At 54.0% G+C, this 19,707-nt stretch overlaps 1 protein-coding gene across 1 annotated transcript in view; it reads left to right on the top strand.

The window, feature by feature from the left end:
* Window positions 1–16,192, top strand: part of trim46a (tripartite motif containing 46a) — a 70,042-nt gene extending 53,850 nt beyond the window's left edge. Inside the window, exons 9-10 of the mRNA XM_060820656.1 lie at window positions 11,050–11,417; window positions 16,107–16,192. Of these exons, the coding sequence (XP_060676639.1) occupies window positions 11,050–11,417; window positions 16,107–16,192 (454 nt within the window). The remainder of the gene's footprint in view (window positions 1–11,049; window positions 11,418–16,106) is intronic.
* Window positions 16,193–19,707: the final 3,515 nt, after the last annotated feature.

The following is a 19,707-nucleotide window of genomic DNA, read 5'->3' as shown; positions in this document are numbered from 1 at the left end:
AGTGCCCTGTCTACAGAGTGTATTCAAACAGCGCCCGGTCTACAGAGAGTATTCAAACAGCACCCGGTCTACAGGGAGTATTCAAACAGCGCCCGGTCTAGAGAGTGTATTCAAACAGCGTCCGGTCTACAGAGAGTATTCAAACAGCGCCCGGTCTACAGACAGTATTCAAACAGGGCCCGGTCTACAGAGAGTTTTCAAACATCGCCTGGTCTACAGAGAGTATTTAACAAGCGCCCGGTCTACAGGGAGTCTTCAAACAGCGCCCGGTCTACAGGAGTATTCAAACAGCGCCCGGTCTACAGAGTGGATACAAACAGCGCCCGGTCTACAGAGCGAATTCAAACAGCGCCCGGTCTACAGGGAGTATTCACACAGCGCCCCGTCTACAGAGAGTATTCAAACAGCGCCCGGTCTACAGAGTGTATTCAAACAGCGCCCGGTCTACAGGGAGTATTCAAACAGCGCCCGGTCTACAGAGGTATTCAAACAGCGCCCGGTCTACAGGGAGTATTCAAACAGCGCCCGGTCTACAGGGAGTATTCACACAGCGCCCGGTCTACAGGGAGTATTCAAACAGCGCCCGGACTACAGAGTGTATTCAAACAGGGCCCGGTCTACAGAGAGTATTCAAACAGGGCCCGGTCTACAGAGTGTATTCAAACAGCGCCCGGTCTACAGGGAGTATTCAAACAGCGCCCGGTCTACAGAGAGTATTCAAACAGGGCCCGGTCTACAGAGTATATTCAAACAGCGCCCGGTCTACAGGGAGTATTCAAACAGGGCCCGGTCTACAGAGTGTATTCAAACAGCGCCCGGTCTACAGGGAGTATTCAAACAGCGCCCGGTCTACAGGGAGTATTCACACAGCGCCCGGACTACAGAGTGTATTCAAACAGCGCCCAGTCTACAGAGTGTATTCAAACAGCGCCCGGTCTACAGAGTGTATTCAAACAGGGCCCGGTCTACAGAGAGTATTCAAACAGCACCCGGTCTAAAGAGAGTATTCAAACAGGGCCCGGTCTACAGAGAGTATTCAAACAGTGCCCAGTCTACAGGGAGTATTCAAACAGCGCCCGGTCTACAGGAGTATTCAAACAGCGCCCGGTCTAGAGAGTGTATTCAAACAGCGTCCGGTCTACAGAGAGTATTCAAACAGCACCCGGTCTAAAGAGAGTATTCAAACAGCGCCCGGTCTACAGGGAGTATTCACACAGCATCCGGTCTACAGGGAGTATTCAAACAGCGCCCGGTCTAGAGAGTGTATTCAAACAGCGTCCGGTCTACAGAGAGTATTCAAACAGCACCCGGTCTACAGAGAGTATTCAAACAGCACCCGGTCTACAGAGAGTATTCAAACAGTACCCGGTCTACAGGGAGTATTCAAACAGTGCCCGGTCTACAGAGAGTATTCAAACAGCGCCCGGTCTACAGAGTCTATTCAAAGACCGCCCGGTCTACATGGAGTATTCAAACAGCGCCCGGCCAACAGAGAGTATTCAAAGAGCACCCGGTCTACAGGGAGTATTCAAACAGCGCCCGGTCTACAGAGAGTATTCAAACAGTGACCAGTCTACAGAGTGTATTCAAACAGCGCCCGGTCTGCAGGGAGTATTCAAACAGCGCCCGGTTTACAGAGAGTATTCAAACAGTGACCGGTCTACCGACTGTATTCAAACAGCGCCCGGTCTACAGGAAGTATTCAAACAGCGCCCGGTCTACAGGGCGTATTCAAACAGCGCCCGGTCTACAGGGAGTATTCAAAAAGCGCCCGGTCTACAGAGAGTATTCAAAGAGCGCGCGGTCTACAGAGAGTATTCAAACAGCGCCCAGTCTACAGAGAGTATTCAAACAGCGCCCGGTCTAGAGAGTGTATTCAAACAGCGCCCCTTCTACAGAGTGTATTCAAACAGCGCCCGGTCTACAGAGTGTATTCAAACAAGGCCCGGTCTACAGAGAGTATTCACACAATGCCCAGTCTACAGGGAGTATTCAAACAGCACCCGGTCTACAGAGTGTATTCAAACAGCGCCGGGTCTACAGGGAGTATTCAAACCGCGCCCAGTCTATAGAGAATATTAAAGAGCATACGGTCTTCAGGGAGTATTCAAACAGCGCCTGGTCTACATGGAGTTTTCAAACAGCACCCGGTCTACAGAGAGTATTCAAACAGTACCCGGTGTACAGGGAGTATTCAAACAGCGCCCGGTCTACAGAGTGTATTCAAACAGCGCCCGGTCTACAGAGAGTATTCAAACAGAGCCAGGTCTACAGGGAGTATTCAAACAGCGCCCGGTCTACAGAGAGTATTCAAACAGTGCCCGGTCTAGAGAGAGTATTCAAACAGCGCCCGGTCTACAGGGAGTATTCAAACAGTGCCCGGTCTACAGGGCGTATTCAAACAGCGCCCGGGCTACAGAGAGGATTCAAACAGCGCCCGGTCTACAGAGAGTATTCACACAGCGCCCGGTCTACAGGAGTATTCAAACAGTGCCCGGTCTAGAGAGAGTGTATTCAAACAGCGCCCGGTCTACAGAGAGTATTCAAACAGCGCCCAGTCTACCAAGTGTATTCAAACAGCACCCGGTCTACAGGGAGTATTCAAACAGCGCCCGGTCTACCGAGTGTATTCAAACAGCGCCCGTTCTACAGAGAGTATTCAAACAGCGCCCGGTCTACAGAGAGTATTCACACATTGCCCGGTCTACAGAGAGTATTCAAACAGTGCCCAGTCTACAGAGAGTATTCAAACAGTGCCCGGTCTACAGAGAGTATTCAAACAGCGCCCGGTCTACAGAGAGTATTCAAACAGCGCCCAGTCTACAGGGAGTATTCAGATAATGCCTGGTCAACAGAGAGTATTCAAAGAGCGCCCGGTCTACAGGGAGTATTCAAACAGCGCCCGGTCTACAGAGAGTATTCAAACAGTGCCCGGTCTACAGAGAGTATTCAAACAGCGCCCGGTCGACAGGGAGTATTCAAACAGCACCCGGTCTCCCTACTGTATTCAAACAGCACCCGGTCTACAGAGTGTATTCAAACAGCACCCGGTCTACAGGGAATATTCAAACAGTGCCCGGTCTACAGAGTGTATTCAAACAGCGCCCGGTCTACAGAGAGTATTCAAACAGCGCCCGGTCTACAGGGAGTATTCAAACAGCGACCGGTCGAGAGAGTGTATTCAAACAGCGCCCGGTCTACAGGGAGTATTCAAACAGTGCCCGGTCTAGAGAGTGTATTCAAACAGCGTCCCCTCTACAGAGAGTATTCAAACAGTGCCCAGTCTACAGAGAGTATTCAAACAGCACCCGGTCTAAAGAGAGTATTCAAACAGAGCCAGGTCTACAGGGAGTATTCAAACAGCGCCCGGTCTGCAGAGAGTATTCAAACAGTGCCCGGTCTAGAGAGAGTATTCAAACAGCGCCCGGTCTACAGGGAGTATTCAAACAGCGCCCGGGCTACAGAGAGTATTCAAACAGCGCCCGGTCTACAGAGAGTATTCAAACAGTGCCCGGTCTAGAGAGAGTATTCAAACAGCGCCCGGTCTACAGGAGTATTCAAACAGTGCCCGGTCTACAGAGAGTATTCAAACAGCGCCCAGTCTACCGAGTGTATTCAAACAGCGCCCGGTCTACAGAGAGTATTCAAACAGCGCCCGGTCTACAGAGAGTATTCACACAGTGCCCGGTCTACAGAGAGTATTCAAACAGTGCCCAGTCTACAGAGAGTATTCACACAGTGCCCGGTCTACAGAGAGTATTCAAACAGCGCCCGGTCTACAGAGAGTATTCAAACAGCGCCCAGTCTACAGGGAGTATTCATATAATGCCTGGTCAACAGAGAGTATTCAAAGATCGCCCGGTCTACAGGGAGTATTCAAACAGCGCCCGGTCTACAGAGAGTATTCAAACAGTGCCCGGTCTACAGGGAGTATTCAAACAGCGCCCGGTCTACAGGGAGTATTCAAACAGCACCCGGTCTCCCGACTGTATTCAAACAGCGTCCGGTCAAGAGAGTGTATTCAAACAGCGCCCGGTCTATATAGAGTATTCAAATAGCGCCCGGTCTACAGAGTCTATTCAAACAGCGCCCGGTCTACAGGGAATATTCAAACAGTGCCCGGTCTACAGAGTGTATTCAAACAGCGCCCGGTCTACAGAGAGTATTCAAACAGCGCCCAGTCTACAGAGTGTATTCAAACAGCGTCCGGTCTACAGAGAGTATTCAAACAGCACCCGGTCTAAAGAGAGTATTCAAACAGTGCCCGGTCTACAGAGTGTATTCAAACAGCGCCCGGTCTACAGAGAGTATTCAAACAGCGCCCGGTCTACAGAGAGTATTCAAACAGTGCCCGGTCTAAAGAGAGTATTCAAACAGGGCCCGGTCTAAAGAGAGTATTCAAACAGCGCCCGGTCTACAGAGTGTATTCAAACAGCGCCCGGTCTACAGAGAGTATTCAAACAGCGCCCGGTCTACAGGGAGTATTCAAACAGCGCCCGGTCTACAGAGAGTATTCAAACAGTGCCCGGTCTAAAGAGAGTATTCAAACAGCGCCCGGTCTACAGAGTGTATTCAAACAGCGCCCGGTCTACAGAGTGTATTCAAACAGCGCCCGGTCTACAGAGAGTATTCAAACAGCGCCCGGTCTACAGGGAGTATTCAAACAGCGCCCGGTCGAGAGAGTGTATTCAAACAGCGCCCGGTCTACAGAGAGTATTCAAACAGTGCCCGGTCTAGAGAGTGTATTCAAACAGCGTCCGGTCTACAGAGAGTATTCAAACAGTGCCCAGTCTACAGAGAGTATTCAAACAGCACCCGGTCTAAAGAGAGTATTCAAACAGCGCCCGGTCGACAGAGTGTATTCAAACAGCACCCGGTCTACAGGGAGTATTCACACAGCGCCCGGTCTACAGGAGTATTCAAACAGTGCCCGGTCTAGAGAGTGTATTCAAACAGCGTCCCCTCTACAGAGAGTATTCAAACAGTGCCCAGTCTACAGAGAGTATTCAAACAGCACCCGGTCTACAGAGAGTATTCAAACAGTACCCGGTCTACAGGGAGTATTCAAACAGTGCCCGGTCTAGAGAGAGTATTCAAACAGCGCCCGGTCTACAGAGTCTATTCAAAGACCGCCCGGTCTACAGGGAGTATTCAAACAGTGCCCGGTCTACAGAGAGTATTCAAACAGCGCCCGGTCTACCGAGTGTATTCAAACAGCGCCCAGTCTACATGGAGTATTCAAACAGTGCCCGGTCTACAGGGAGTATTCAAACAGTGCCCGGTCTACAGAGAGTATTCAAACAGCGCCCGGTCTACAGAGTGTATTCAAACAGCGCCCGGTCTACATGGAGTATTCAAACAGTGCCCGGTCTACAGAGAGTATTCAAACAGCGCCCGGTCTACATGGAGTATTCAAACAGCGCCCGGTCTACAGGGAGTATTCAAACAGCACCCGGTCTACAGACTGTATTCAAACAGCGTCCGGTCAAGAGAGTGTATTCAAACAGCGCCCGGTCTACATAGAGTATTCAAATAGCGCCCGGTCTACAGAGTCTATTCAAACAGCGCCCGGTCTACAGGGAATATTCAAACAGTGCCCGGTCTACAGAGTGTATTCATCAGCGCCCGGTCTACAGAGAGTATTCAAACAGCGCCCGGTCTACAGAGTGTATTCAAACAGCGTCCGGTCTACAGAGTGTATTCAAACAGCACCCGGTCTAAAGAGAGTATTCAAACAGTGCCCGGTCTACAGAGTGTATTCAAACAGCGCCCGGTCTACAGAGAGTATTCAAACAGCGCCCGGTCTACAGAGAGTATTCAAACAGTGCCCGGTCTAAAGAGAGTATTCAAACAGGGCCCGGTCTAAAGAGAGTATTCAAACAGCGCCCGGTCTACAGAGTGTATTCAAACAGCGCCCGGTCTACAGAGTGTATTCAAACAGCGCCCGGTCTACAGAGAGTATTCAAACAGTGCCCGGTCTAGAGAGTGTATTCAAACAGCGTCCGGTCTACAGAGAGTATTCAAACAGTGCCCAGTCTACAGAGAGTATTCAAACAGCACCCGGTCTAAAGAGAGTATTCAAACAGCGCCCGGTCTACAGAGTGTATTCAAACAGCACCCGGTCTACAGGGAGTATTCACACAGCGCCCGGTCTACAGGGAGTATTCAAACAGTGCCCGGTCTAGAGAGTGTATTCAAACAGCGTCCCCTCTACAGAGAGTATTCAAACAGTGCCCAGTCTACAGAGAGTATTCAAACAGCACCCCGGTCTACAGAGAGTATTCAAACAGTACCCGGTCTACAGGGAGTATTCAAACAGTGCCCGGTCTAGAGAGAGTATTCAAACAGCGCCCGGTCTACAGAGTGTATTCAAAGACCGCCCGGTCTACAGGGAGTATTCAAACAGTGCCCGGTCTACAGAGAGTATTCAAACAGCGCCCGGTCTACCGAGTGTATTCAAACAGCGCCCAGTCTACATGGAGTATTCAAACAGTGCCCGGTCTACTGGGAGTATTCAAACAGTGCCCGGTCTACAGAGAGTATTCAAACAGCGCCCGGTCTACAGAGTGTATTCAAACAGCGCCCGGTCTACATGGAGTATTCAAACAGTGCCCGGTCTACAGAGAGTATTCAAACAGCGCCCGGTCTACATGGAGTATTCAAACAGCGCCCGGTCTACAGAGAGTATTCAAACAGCGCCCGGTCTACAGCGGGTATTCAAACAGTGCCCGGTCTAGAGAGAGTATTCAAACAGCGCCCGGTCTACAGAGTCTATTCAAAGACCGCCCGGTCTGCAGAGTCTATTCAAAGACCGCCCGGTCTACAGAGTGTATTCAAACAGCGCCCGGTCTACAGAGAGTATTCAAACAGCGCCCGGTCTACAGGGAGTATTCAAACAGCGCCCGGTCGAGAGAGTGTATTCAAACAGCGCCTGGTCTGCAGAGAGTATTCAAACAGTGCCCGGTCTAGAGAGTGTATTCAAACAGCGTCCGGTCTACAGAGAGTATTCAAACAGTGCCCAGTCTGCAGAGAGTATTCAAACAGCACCCGGTCTAAAGAGAGTATTCAAACAGTACCCGGTCTACAGGGCGTATTCAAACAGCGCCCGGTCTACAGAGTGTATTCAAACAGCACCCGGTCTACAGGGAGTATTCAAACAGCGCCCGGTCTACAGGGAGTATTCAAACAGTGCCCGGTCTAGAGAGTGTATTCAAACAGCGTCCCCTCTACAGAGAGTATTCAAACAGTGCCCAGTCTACAGAGAGTATTCAAACAGCACCCGGTCTACAGAGAGTATTCAAAGACCGCCCGGTCTACAGGGAGTATTCAAACAGTGCCCGGTCTACAGAGAGTATTCAAACAGCGCCCGGTCTACCGAGTGTATTCAAACAGCGCCCAGTCTACATGGAGTATTCAAACAGTGCCCAGTCTACAGGGAGTATTCAAACAGTGCCCGGTCTACAGAGAGTATTCAAACAGCGCCCGGTCTACAGAGTGTATTCAAACAGCGCCCGGTCTACATGGAGTATTCAAACAGTGCCCGGTCTACAGAGAGTATTCAAACAGCGCCCGGTCTACAGGAGTATTCAAACAGCGCCCGGTCTACAGAGAGTATTCAAACAGCGCCCGGTCTACAGAGTGTATTCAAACAGCGCCCGGTCTACAGAGAGTATTCAAACAGCGCCCGGACTACAGGGAGTATTCAAACAGCGCCCGGTCTACAGAGAGTATTCAAACAGCGTCCGGTCTACAGAGAGTATTCAAACAGTGCCCAGTCTAAAGAGAGTATTCAAACAGGGCCCGGTCTACAGGGAGTATTCAAACAGCGCCCGGTCTACAGGGAGTATTCAAACAGCGTCCGGTCTACAGAGAGTATTCAAACAGTGCCCAGTCTACAGAGAGTATTCAAACAGCACCCGGTCTAAAGAGAGTATTCAAACAGCACCCGGTCTAAAGAGAGTATTCAAACAGTGCCCGGTCTACAGAGTGTATTCAAACAGCACCCGGTCTACAGGGAGTATTCACACAGCGCCCGGTCTACAGGGAGTATTCAAACAGTGCCCGGTCTAGAGAGTGTATTCAAACAGCGTCCGGTCTACAGAGAGTATTCAAACAGTGCCCAGTCTACAGAGAGTATTCAAACAGCACCCGGTCTACAGAGAGTATTCAAACAGTACCCGGTCTACAGGGAGTATTCAAACAGTGCACGGTCTAGAGAGAGTATTCAAACAGCGCCCGGTCTACAGAGTCTATTCAAAGACCGCCCGGTCTACAGGGTGTATTCAAACAGTGCCCGGTCTACAGAGAGTATTCAAACAGCGCCCGGTCTACCGAGTGTATTCAAACAGCGCCCGGTCTACAGAGAGTATTCACACAGCGCCCGGTCTACAGGGAGTATTCAAACAGCGCCCGGTCTACAGAGAGTATTCAAACAGTGACCGGTCTACCGAGTGTATTCAAACAGCGCCCAGTCTGCAGGGAGTATTCAAACAGCGCCCGGTCTACAGAGAGTATTCAAACAGTGACCGGTCTACATGGAGTATTCAAACAGCGCCCAGTCTGCAGGGAGTATTCAAACAGCGCCCGGTTTACAGAGTGTATTCAAACAGCGTCCGGTCTACAGGGAGTATTCAAACAGCGTCCGGTCTACAGGGAGTATTCAAACAGCGCCCGGTCGAGAGAGTGTATCCAAACAGTGCCCGGTGTAGAGAGTGTATTCAAACAGCGCCCGGTCTACAGAGAGTATTCAAACAGCGCCCGGTCTACCGAGTGTATTCAAACAGCACCCGGTCTACAGAGAGTATTCAAAGACCGCCCGGTCTACAGGGAGTATTCAAACAGCGCCCGGTCTACAGAGAGTATTCAAACAGTGCCCAGTCTGCAGAGAGTATTCAAACAGCGCACGGTCTACAGAGACTATTCAAACAGTGCCCGGTCTACAGAGTGTATTCAAACAGTGCCCGGTCTACAGAGAGTATTCAAACAGCGCCCGGTCTACAGAGAGTATTCAAACAGCGCCCGGTCTACAGGGAATTTTCAAACAGCGCCCGGTCTACAGGGAGTATACAAACAGCACCCGGTCTACAGGGAGTATACAAACAGCGCCCGGTCTACAGGGAGTATTCAAACAGCGCCCGGTCTACAGGGAGTATTCAAACAGCGCCCGGTCTACAGAGAGTATTCAAACAGCACCCGGTCTACAGGGAGTATACAAACAGCGCCCGGTCTACAGGGAGTATTCAAACAGCGCCCGGTCTACAGGGAGTATTCAAACAGTGCCCGGTCTACAGGGAGTATTCAAACAGTGCCCGGTCTAGAGAATGTATTCAAACTGGGCCCGGTCTACAGGGAGTATTCAAACAGCGCCCGGTCTACAGAGTCTATTCAAAGACCGCCCGGTCTACAGAGTGTATTCAAACAGCGCCCGGTCTACAGAGTGTATTCAAACAGCGCCCGGTCGACAGAGAGTATTCAAACAGCGCCCGGTCTACAGAGAGTATTCTAACAGCGCCCGGTCTACAGGGAGTATTCAAACAGCACCCGGTCTACAGGGAGTATTCAAACAGCGCCCGGTCTACAGAGAGTATTCAAACAGCGCCCGGTCTACAGAGAGTATTCAAACAGCACCCGGTCTACAGGGAGTATTCAAACAGCGCCCGGTCTACAGGGAGTATTCAAACAGTGCCCGGTCTACAGGGAGTATTCAAACAGTGCCCAGTCTACAGAGAGTATTCAAACAGCACCCGGTCTAAAGAGAGTATTCAAACAGGGCCCGGTCTACAGGGCGTATTCAAACAGCGCCCGGTCGACAGAGTGTATTCAAACAGCACCCGGTCTACAGGGAGTATTCACACAGCGCCTGGTCTACAGGGAGCATTCAAACAGCGCCCGGTCTACAGGGAGTATTCAAACAGCGCCCGGTCTACAGAGTGTATTCAAACAGCGCCCGGTCTACAGGGAGTATTCAAACAGCGCCCAGTCTACAGAGAGTATTCAAACAGCGCCCGGTCTACAGAGAGTATTCAAACAGCACACGGTCTACAGAGAGTATTCAAACAGCGCCCGGTCTACAGGGAGTATTCAAACAGCACCCGGTCTACAGGGAGTATTCAAACAGCGCCCGGTCTACAGGGAGCATTCAAACTGGGCCCGGTCTACAGGGAGTATTCAAACAGCGCCCGGTCTACAGAGAGTATTCAAACAGGGCCCGGTCTACAGAGAGTATTCAAACAGCGCCCAGTCTACAGGGAGTATTCAAACAGCGCCCGGTCTACAGGGAGTATTCAAACAGCGCCCGGTCTACAGGGAGTATTCAAACAGCGCCCAGTCTACAGAGAGTATTCAAACAGCGCCCGGTCTACAGAGAGTATTCAAACAGCACACGGTCTACAGAGTGTATTCAAACAGCGCCCGGTCTACAGGGAGTATTCAAACAGCATCCGGTCTACAGGGAGTATTCAAACAGCGCCCAGTCTACAGAGTGTATTCAAACAGCGCCCGGTCTTCAGGGAGTATTCAAACAGTGCCCGGTCTACAGAGAGTATTCAAACAGCGCCCGGTCTACAGATAGTATTCAAACAGCGCCCGGTCTACAGAGAGTATTCAAACAGCGCCCAGTCTACAGAGAGTATTCAAACAGCGCCCGGTCTTCAGGGAGTATTCAAACAGCGCCCGGTCTACAGAGAGTATTCAAACAGCGCCCAGTCTACAGGGAGTATTTAAACAGATCCCGGTCTATAGAAAGTATTCAAACAGCGCCCGATCTACAGAGTCTGTAGATATAGTGAGAATGACAGGTTTCCTGATGCCATTAGGAATATGTCTTTTGCGGGGAGGCTGGGTACGTGCTGGGATTTGACGTCACGGTGGTCTACCCCGAGTGAGGTGAGTGATGGAGCGTCCATACTGACATCACTTGGGTTGAGATGGTAGTGCGTCACCCCGCCCCCCCTGCCCCCAACCGCACAGTCGCGCAGTGTGATAGTCTCACCTGCATTTCCCCTCCCCCGCCCCGACCCTTGACCTCACCTGTGTGCCGTTCCCTTGCAGGTATGACCCCGACAGCGGCCATGACAGCGGTGCCGAGGACGGCACGGTGGACGCCTCACCCCCGTACGCCTTCCTGACCATCGGCATGGGCAAGGTGCTGCTGCCCCAGGGCTCCCCCTTGCCCTCCCGGGACCCCGCGGCGGGCACCGCCCCCTTGCCCTCCCGGCTGGGGGTCTGCCTGGACTACGAGCGGGGGCGGGTGTCCTTCTACGACGCCGTGTCGTTCCGCAGCCTGTGGGAGTGTGGGGTGGACTGCAGTGGGCCCGTGTGCCCGGCCTTCTGTTTTGTGGGAGGGGGCGGGCTTCACCTCCAGGAGCTGGTCACCTCCAGGCCTGAACCGAAGGGCTTAGGCTGGCCCGGGCACAAAGGTGAGTAGGCCGCAGCAGTTGCCTGTCCGACTACCTCTCTCCCGTCGCCCCCCCCCACCCCACCCCACCCCACCATCGGCTCGCCAGCCTTGCCAGACCAGAATCGGAGCGGGAATACCTCTTTGCGATTCCGGAATACTCCCCCCCAGGAACAAGATGGAGGGAGAGTGGATCGGTTTAGGATTATGTTCACTTGGAATTTGGAACAGTGAAGGGTTGGGGAAGGGGGATTCTCGTAGAAACCAATAAAATTCGAACAGGACTAGACGGGTCAGTTGGGTGGGGGGATTGGTAAAGGATCTCCCTGATAACCAGGAGGACAGGAGATGGGCCTTAAGCCTGAACTGGGGGGTCACAGTCTAACTGTTTTGATGCACAAAATTGAATCCCTCTGTTAATTAAACCCAGAAAAACTCTCCTTGTAATCTGTTCAAGTGTGAGGGAGTGATTTCCATTTAAATTTCCATTATTTAAACAAAAATAACTATTTATTTTCCTAACTATGGGCAAACTATTTACAAATTCATGCCCCCTTCCTTGACTTAACTTCTTACCATCTGACCCTCCACTTCCCGCTCCTCCGCCCTTGAGCCCCGCTCCTCCAACCGCCACCAGGACAGAACCCCACTGGTTCTCACCTACCACCCCACCAACCTCCGTATACAGCGTATCATCCGCCATCATTTCCGCCACCTCCAAACGGAACCCACCACCAGGGATATATTTCCCTCCCCTCCCCTATCAGCGTTCCGCAAAGACCACTCCCTTCGTGACTCCCTCGTCAGGTCCACACCCCCCACCAACCCAACCTCCACTCCCGGCACCTTCCCCTGCAACCGCAGGAAATGTAAAACTTGCGCCCACACCTCCTCCCTCACTTCCCTCCAAGGCCCCAAGGGATCCTTCCATATCCGCCACAAGTTCACCTGTACCTCCACACACATCATCTATTGCATCCGCTGCACCCGATGTGGCCTCCTCTATATTGGGGAGACGGGCCGTTTACTTGCGGAACGTTTTAGAAAACACCTCCAGGCCGCCCGAACCAACCAACCCAACCACCCCGTGGCTCAACACTTTAACTCTCCCTCCCACTCCACCGAGGACATGCAGGTCCTTGGACTCCTCCACCGGCAAAACATAACAACACGACAGCTGGAGGAGGAGCGCCTCATCTTCCGCCTGGGAACCCTCCAACCACAAGGAATGAACTCAGATTTCTCCAGTTTCCTCATGTCCCCTCCCCCCACCTTGTCTCAGTCGGTTCCCTCAACTCAGCACCGCCCTCCTAACCTGCAATCCTCTTCCTGACCTCTCCGCACCCCACCCCACTCCGGCCTATCACCCTCACCTTGACCTCCTTCCACCTATCACATCTCCATCGCCCCTCCCCCAAGTCCCTCCTCCCTACCTTTTATCTTAGCCTGCTTGGCACACTCTCCTCATTCCTGATGAAGGGCTCTGGCCCGAAACGTCGAATTTCCTATTTCTTGGATGCTGCCCAACCTGCTGCGCTTTAACCAGCAACACATTTTCAGCCAACTCTATCATAAACCTGCTCCAATATCCCATTCATTAAACCTTACGTTAACTTAACCTCAAGCCCACACCATCTCTGCCTTCTCAGCTGTCCGCGATCCCCTGTCTGCCGATCTCCCTGGATTACCGTCTTCCTTCTAACACGAAAAGATCCCTTTCTGATCGAGAGTGGTTTCTAGTTCCTTTGAGATCGTGAGGTTAAAATGGGGAGTTATTTCTCTGGCAGTCGTTCTGCTGTTGCTCACTGACCTCATTTTCCAAATGCCTGCGTTTTTATAACCTCCCCCCCCCACCAATGTCCCCACTCGTTTGGTGTGATGTCAACACAGTAAATTCAAACTTGATTGGGTTTTAGTGTCCTGTTTAAACTGCTTGGTTAAATTTGAATTGTTGTCAAAACAGCAACCAAAACTCAGGTATCCCTTTCACAGCCAAACGCTGTCTATTTTGCAACAGGCCATCTTCCATCCATTCCATTCAGGGCAGCTGAACCTACGCTTTGAAAAAGAGATTGTTTTCTGAATTTTGAAGAAAATTTAAAGTGAACATTCACGCTTTTGACTTTGTAGCTGAGATTCCTACAGCATGGAAACAGACCCTTCGGCCCATAATCTCAAACTAAACCATTCCCACCTGCCTGCTCCTGGCCTATCTCCGCGCCCCCACCCCAAACCTTTCCTGTTCATTTACTTATCCAAATATATTTTTAAGGTTGTACCCATGACCACCAATTGCTGTTCATTCCTCCCATCAGTCACCCTCTAAACAAAATTGCCCCTCTTGTATTTTTTTAAATTGTCCCATAGTGCCCAGGGATGTGCAGGTTAGGGTGGATTGGCCATGCTAAATTGTCCCGTAGTGCCCAGGGATGTGCAGGTTAGGGTGGATTGGCCATGCTAAATTGTCCCGTAGTGCCCAGAGATGTGCGGGTTAGGGTGGATTGGCCATGCTAAATTGTCCCGTAGTGCCCAGAGATGTGCGGGTTAGGGTGGATTGGCCATGCTAAATTGTCCCATAGTGCCCAGGGATGTGCAGGTTAGGGTGGATTGGCCATGCTAAATTGTCCCATAGTGCCCAAGGATGTGCAGGTTAGGGTGGGATTGGCCATGCTAAATTGTCCCGTAGTGCCCAGGGATGTGCAGGTTAGGGCGGATTGGTCAGGGGTAAATGCCGGATTGGCGAATGGGTCTGGGTGGGTTACTTTCCAGAGGGCCAGTCTGGAATTGGTGGGCTGAATGCCCTGTTTCCACACCACAGAGCATCTCTGGGATTGGCATCCTCTGGGACATTACTGGGTTTTGTGATTACTTGCATGCCCCTCCATTTAATTACCCGCTCCCTAAAACGCCGCCCTCCTCACTTACCCCAGGCCGGACCTGCCCACCACTCAAGTCTTTGGCCTGAATTATTGCCAAGGCCGTGGAGTTCAAGTCGTTGCAGACACAGAAAACCATTGTGGGGCCATGTTTTGGGAACATTTTCCTCTATCAGAAAGTCATAGCGATGTACAGCACGGAAACAGACCCTTCGGCCCAACCCGTCCGTGCCAACCCAGATATCCCAACCCAATCTAGTCCCACCTGCCAGCACCCGGCCCATATCCTTCCACACCCTTCCTATTCATGTCCCCATCCAGATGCCTCTTAAATGTCATTGTACCAGCCCCCACCACATCCTCTGGCAGCTCATTCCATACACGTACCACCCTCTGTGTGATAAAGTTGCCCCTTTCCCCTCTCACCCTAAACCTATGCCCCTCTAGTTCTGGATTCCCCCACCCCAGGGAAAAAACCTTGTCCATTTACCCTATCCATGCCCCTCATGATTTTATAAACCTCTATAAGGTCACCCCTCAGCCTCCGACGCTCCAGGGAAAACAGCCCCAGCCTGTAGCACTATGTAGGCCTGAGTTACCCAGTGGGGCCTGAGTTACCCAGTGGGGCCTGAGTTACCCAGTGAGGCCTGAGTTACCCAGTGGGGCCTGAGTTACCCAGTGGGGCCCTGTAGCTCAACCCTGGCAACATCCTTGTAAATCTTTTCTGAACCCTTTCAAGTTTCACAGCATCTTTCCGATAGGAAGGAGACCAGAATTGCACACAATATCCCAACAGTGGCCTAACCAATGTCCTGTACAGCCGCAACATGACCTCCCAACTCCTGTACTCAATACTCTGACCAAGAAAGGAAAGCATTCTTCACTATCCTAAGTCGTGGACGCTTGGGGGAGAGAGAAAATCCCAGAGAAATGTTCACCAGGGTGTCTTGAGGGATACTGGGCATCGATTAGAGTGGTGCTGGAAAAGCACAGCAGGTCAGGCAGCATCCGAGGAGCAGGAGAATCGATGGTTGCTGATCGGCTGTGCTTACCCAGCGGTTTTTTTGACCCGGGAGGAAATAGAGGGATGCGAATCGAATATAGGAAGAAGATTTGCCCCTTCGGTTGGGACAGGGAGTGGGGATGGAGGCTGGAGGGCCTGTACCCCTTTCCCTTTATTTCTGATCCTATCACGCACATGGGGATAGTCAGATACACCCCCCTCCCCTCAGCGTCACGTGCGATCCCAGTTAGGGGCCTGGTGAAGATGGAACTGATCACACCGGGCCATGGGGCAGCACGCTCACCCAATGGGGCCTGAGACACTCAGTAAGGCCTGAGTTACTCAGTGAGGCCTGTGTTACACAGTGAGGCCTGAGTTACCCAGTGGGGCCTGAGTTAACCAGTGAGGCCTGAGGTACCCAGTGGGGCCTGAGTTAACCAGTGAGGCCTGAGGTAACCAGTGAGGCCTGAGGTACCCAAAGGGGCCTGAGTTACCCAATGGGGCCTGAGTTACCCAATGGGGCCTGAGTTAGCCAGTGGGGCCTGCGTTAGCCAGTGGGGCCTGAGTTACCCAGTGGGGCCTGAGTTACTCAGTGAGGCCTGAGTTACCCAGTGGGGCCTGAGTTACCCAGTGGGGCCTGAGTTACCCAATGAGGCCTGAGTTACCCAGTGATGCCTGAGTTAGCCAGTGGGGCCTGTGTTAGCCAGTGAGGCCTGAGTTAGCCAGTGAGGCCTGAGTTACCCAGGGAGGGAGCGGGCTTTCGGAAGTTCTCAAACTGAGTCGATGCTAATGACCTTCGTTTTGCCCCCACCCCCCTCCTCCATCTGTTTAGGTTGGGCCCCCTTCGCTAACTGGACAGCGGGCATGCCCACACCGACCAGCGTGTGCCAACGGACGGACTGCGGGACGCCGATATGAAGACCTGGGCGAGGTGGGGGTGGGGAAGGGGAGCGAGCTTTCACCACCCGATCGGAACAACAGGCGACGATATCCAGAGGGAGGATCGCCATATTTATTTTTGGGGGGGGGAGGGGTAAATGGGGTTGGGGGGGGGGCGTGCAGAGGGGTGGGGGTGGGGTGGTCAGTGCGACGGGGAGGTCAAAGGGGAGTTTCGTCTGCCCCCATTCCTCTCACCCACCCACCATGGTCTACGTTGAGAATTTGGAAAAATGTGGGGGTGGATGTTGGGATTTAGGAGGGAGGGGCAGATTTGAGGGGAAGGGCCGGGCGGGATTGGTGCTCGTATCAGACAGGGTATCAGACGGGCTAGACTGGGTAGACGGCCAGAGTGGTCTCCTTACAAGCCCCTCCACTCATTGGATTGAGACAGGATTGTTGCTACCTGGGCATCACCTCCAGGGGGTTCCATTTGATGACCCCCTGTGGATGCTGAGGGAGTGGGCACTGTCGGGGGGGTCAGTGCTGAGGGAGTGGGTGCTGTCGGAGGGTCAGTGCTGAGGGAGTGGGCACTGTCGGAGGGTCAGTGCTGAGGGAGTGGGCGCTGTCGGAGGGTCAGTGCTGAGGGAGTGGGCGCTGTCAGAGGGTCAGTGCTGAGGGAGTGGGCACTGTCGGAGGGTCAGTGCTGAGGGAGCGGGCTCTGTCGGAGGGTCAGCGCTGAGGGTGTGGGCACTGTCGGAGGGTCAGTGCTGAGGGAGTGGGTGCTGTCGGAGGGTCAGTGCTGAGAGAGTGGGCACTGTCGGAGGGTCAGTGCTGAGGGAGCGGGCTCTGTCGGAGGGTCAGTGCTGAGGGAGTGGGTGCTGTCGAAGGGTCAGAGTTCATGAGTCAGTCCAACCCCACAGCCCAAACTGGAAGGTCACAGGCATCCCTTCTTGGTACACCGTCAGTGCTCACCCTCCGACAGCACCCACTCCCTCAGCGCTGACCCTCCGACAGTGCACACTCCCTCAGCACTGACCCCCCCGACAGTGCCCACTCCCTCAGCACTGACCCTCCCACAGCACCCGCTCCCTCAGTACTGACCCTCCGACAGCGCCCGCTCCCTCAGCACTGACCCTCTGACAATGCCCACTCCCTCAGCATTGACCCTCCGACAGCGCACACTCCCTCAGCACTGACTCTCGCAGAGTGCCCACTCCCTCAGCACTGACCCTCCAACAGCGCCCACTCCCTCAGCACTGACCCTCTGACAATGCCCACTCCATCAGCACTGACCCTCCCACAGTGCCCACTCCCTCAGCACTGACCCTCCGACAGTGCCCGCTCCCTCAGCACTGACCCTCCGACAGTGCCCACTCCCTCAGCACTAACCCTCCCACAGCACCCGCTCCCTCAGTACTGACCCTCCAACAGTGCCCGCTCCCTCAGCACTGACCCTCCGACAGCGCCCGCTCCCTCAGCACTGACCCTCCGACAGTGCCCACTCCCTCAGCACTAACCCTCCCACAGCACCCGCTCCCTCAGTACTGACCCTCCAACAGTGCCCACTCCCTCAGCACTGACCCTCCGACAGCGCCCGCTCCCTCAGCACTGACCCTCTGACAACGCCCACTCCCTCAGCACTGACCCTCCGACAGCGCCCGCTCCCTCAGTCTGACCCTCCAACAGTGCCCACTCCCACAGCCCAAACTGGAAGGTCACAGGCATCCCCTCTTGGTACACCGTCAGTGCTCACCCTCCGACAGCACCCACTCCCTCAGCGCTGACCCTCCGACAGTGCCCACTCCCTCAGCACTGACCCTCCCACAGCGCCCACTCCCTCAGCACTGACCCTCCGACAGCGCCCACTCCCTCAGCGCTGACCCTCCCACAGCGCCCGCTCCCTCAGCACTGACCTTCCCACAGTGCCCACTCCCTCAGCACTGACCCTCCGACAGTGCCCACTCCCTCAGCACTAACCCTCCCACAGAACCCGGTCCCTCAGTACTGACCCTCCAACAGTGCCCACTCCCTCAGCACTGACCCTCCAACAGCGCCCACTCCCTCAGTACTGACACTCCGACAGCGCCCGCTCCCTCAGCACTGACCCTCCCACAGTGCCCACTCCCTCAGCACTGACCCTCCCATAGTGCCCACTCCCTCAGCACTGACCCCCCGACAGCACCCGCTCCCTCAGTACTGACCGTCCAACAGTGCCCACTCCCTCAGCACTGACCCTCCGACAGCGCCCGCTCCCTCAGCACTGACCCTCTGACAATGCCCACTCCCTCAGCATTGACCCTCCGACAGCGCACACTCCCTCAGCACTGACCCTCCCACAGTGCCCACTCCCTCAGCACTGACCCTCCGACAGCGCCCGCTCCCTCAGTCTGACCCTCCAACAGCGCCCACTGCCTCAGCACTGACCCTCCCACAGTGCCCACTCCCTCAGCACTGACCCTCCCACAGTGCCCGCTCCCTCAGCACTGACCCTCCCACAGCGCCCACTGCCTCAGCACTGACTCTCTGACAGCGCCCACTCCCTCAGAACTGACCCTCCAACAGCACCCACTCCCTCAGCACTGACCCTCCCACAGCACCCAGTCCCTCAGCACTGACCCTCTGACAGCGCCCACTCCCTCAGCACTGACCCTCCGACAGCGCCCACTCCCTCAGCACTGACCCTCCGATAGGGCCCACTCCCTCAGCACTGACCCTCCGACAGCGCCCACTCCCTCAGCACTGACCCTCCGATAGGGCCCACTCCCTCAGCACTGACCCTCCGACAGCGCCCACTCCCTCAGCACTGACCCTCCGACAGCGCCCACTCCCTCAGCACTGACCCTCAGTATGAATCTGTCACTCTCTGTCTCCCTCGGTCTCCATGCCCAGTAGGGGCCCAGGTGAGGCTTTGGGCAGGTCAGTCGGGAATGACAGATGGGCGGATGTCTCCTAGTGTCAAAAGTGGGTGAGGGGTTTGGGAATCGAATGTGAGGGGGTGGGATGGTGGAGTGAGGGTGTAGGGGAGGCAGACCAGAGGGGCTGAATGGCCTCCTGATCGTGTGTGACGGGATGGAGGAGGAGAGGGGCTGAATGGCCTTTTGATCCTGTGTAACAGGCTGGAGGAGAGGGGCCGAACGGCCTCCTGTTCCTGTCTAACAGGCTGGAGGAGGAGAGGGGCCGAACGGCCCCCTGTTCCTGTGTAACAGGCTGGAGGAGGAGAGGGGCCGAACGGCCTCCTGTTCCTGTGTAACAGGCTGGAGGAGGAGAGGGGCTGAATGGCCTTTTGATCCTGTGTAACAGGCGGAGGAGAGGGGCCGAACGGCCTCCTGTTCCTGTGTAATAGGCTGGAGGAGAGGGGCTGAATGGCCTCCTGTTCCTGTGTAACAGGCTGGAGGAGGAGAGGGGCTGAATGGCCTCCTACTCCCATGCAGCATTGCATGTTGGGTCATTCTGCCCTCCTACTCCAGCCTGTTGTACAGGAACAGGAGGCCATTCAGCCCCTCCTCCAGCCTGTTGTACAGGAACAGGAGGCCCTTCAGCCCCTCTCCTCCTCC

Source organism: Hemiscyllium ocellatum, chromosome 50, assembly GCF_020745735.1.
Source record: "Hemiscyllium ocellatum isolate sHemOce1 chromosome 50, sHemOce1.pat.X.cur, whole genome shotgun sequence".
NCBI classification, from domain to species: domain Eukaryota; kingdom Metazoa; phylum Chordata; class Chondrichthyes; order Orectolobiformes; family Hemiscylliidae; genus Hemiscyllium; species Hemiscyllium ocellatum.
Note: the sequence above shows the minus strand (reverse complement) of the source record. Positions and strands in the feature narration are given on the sequence as shown.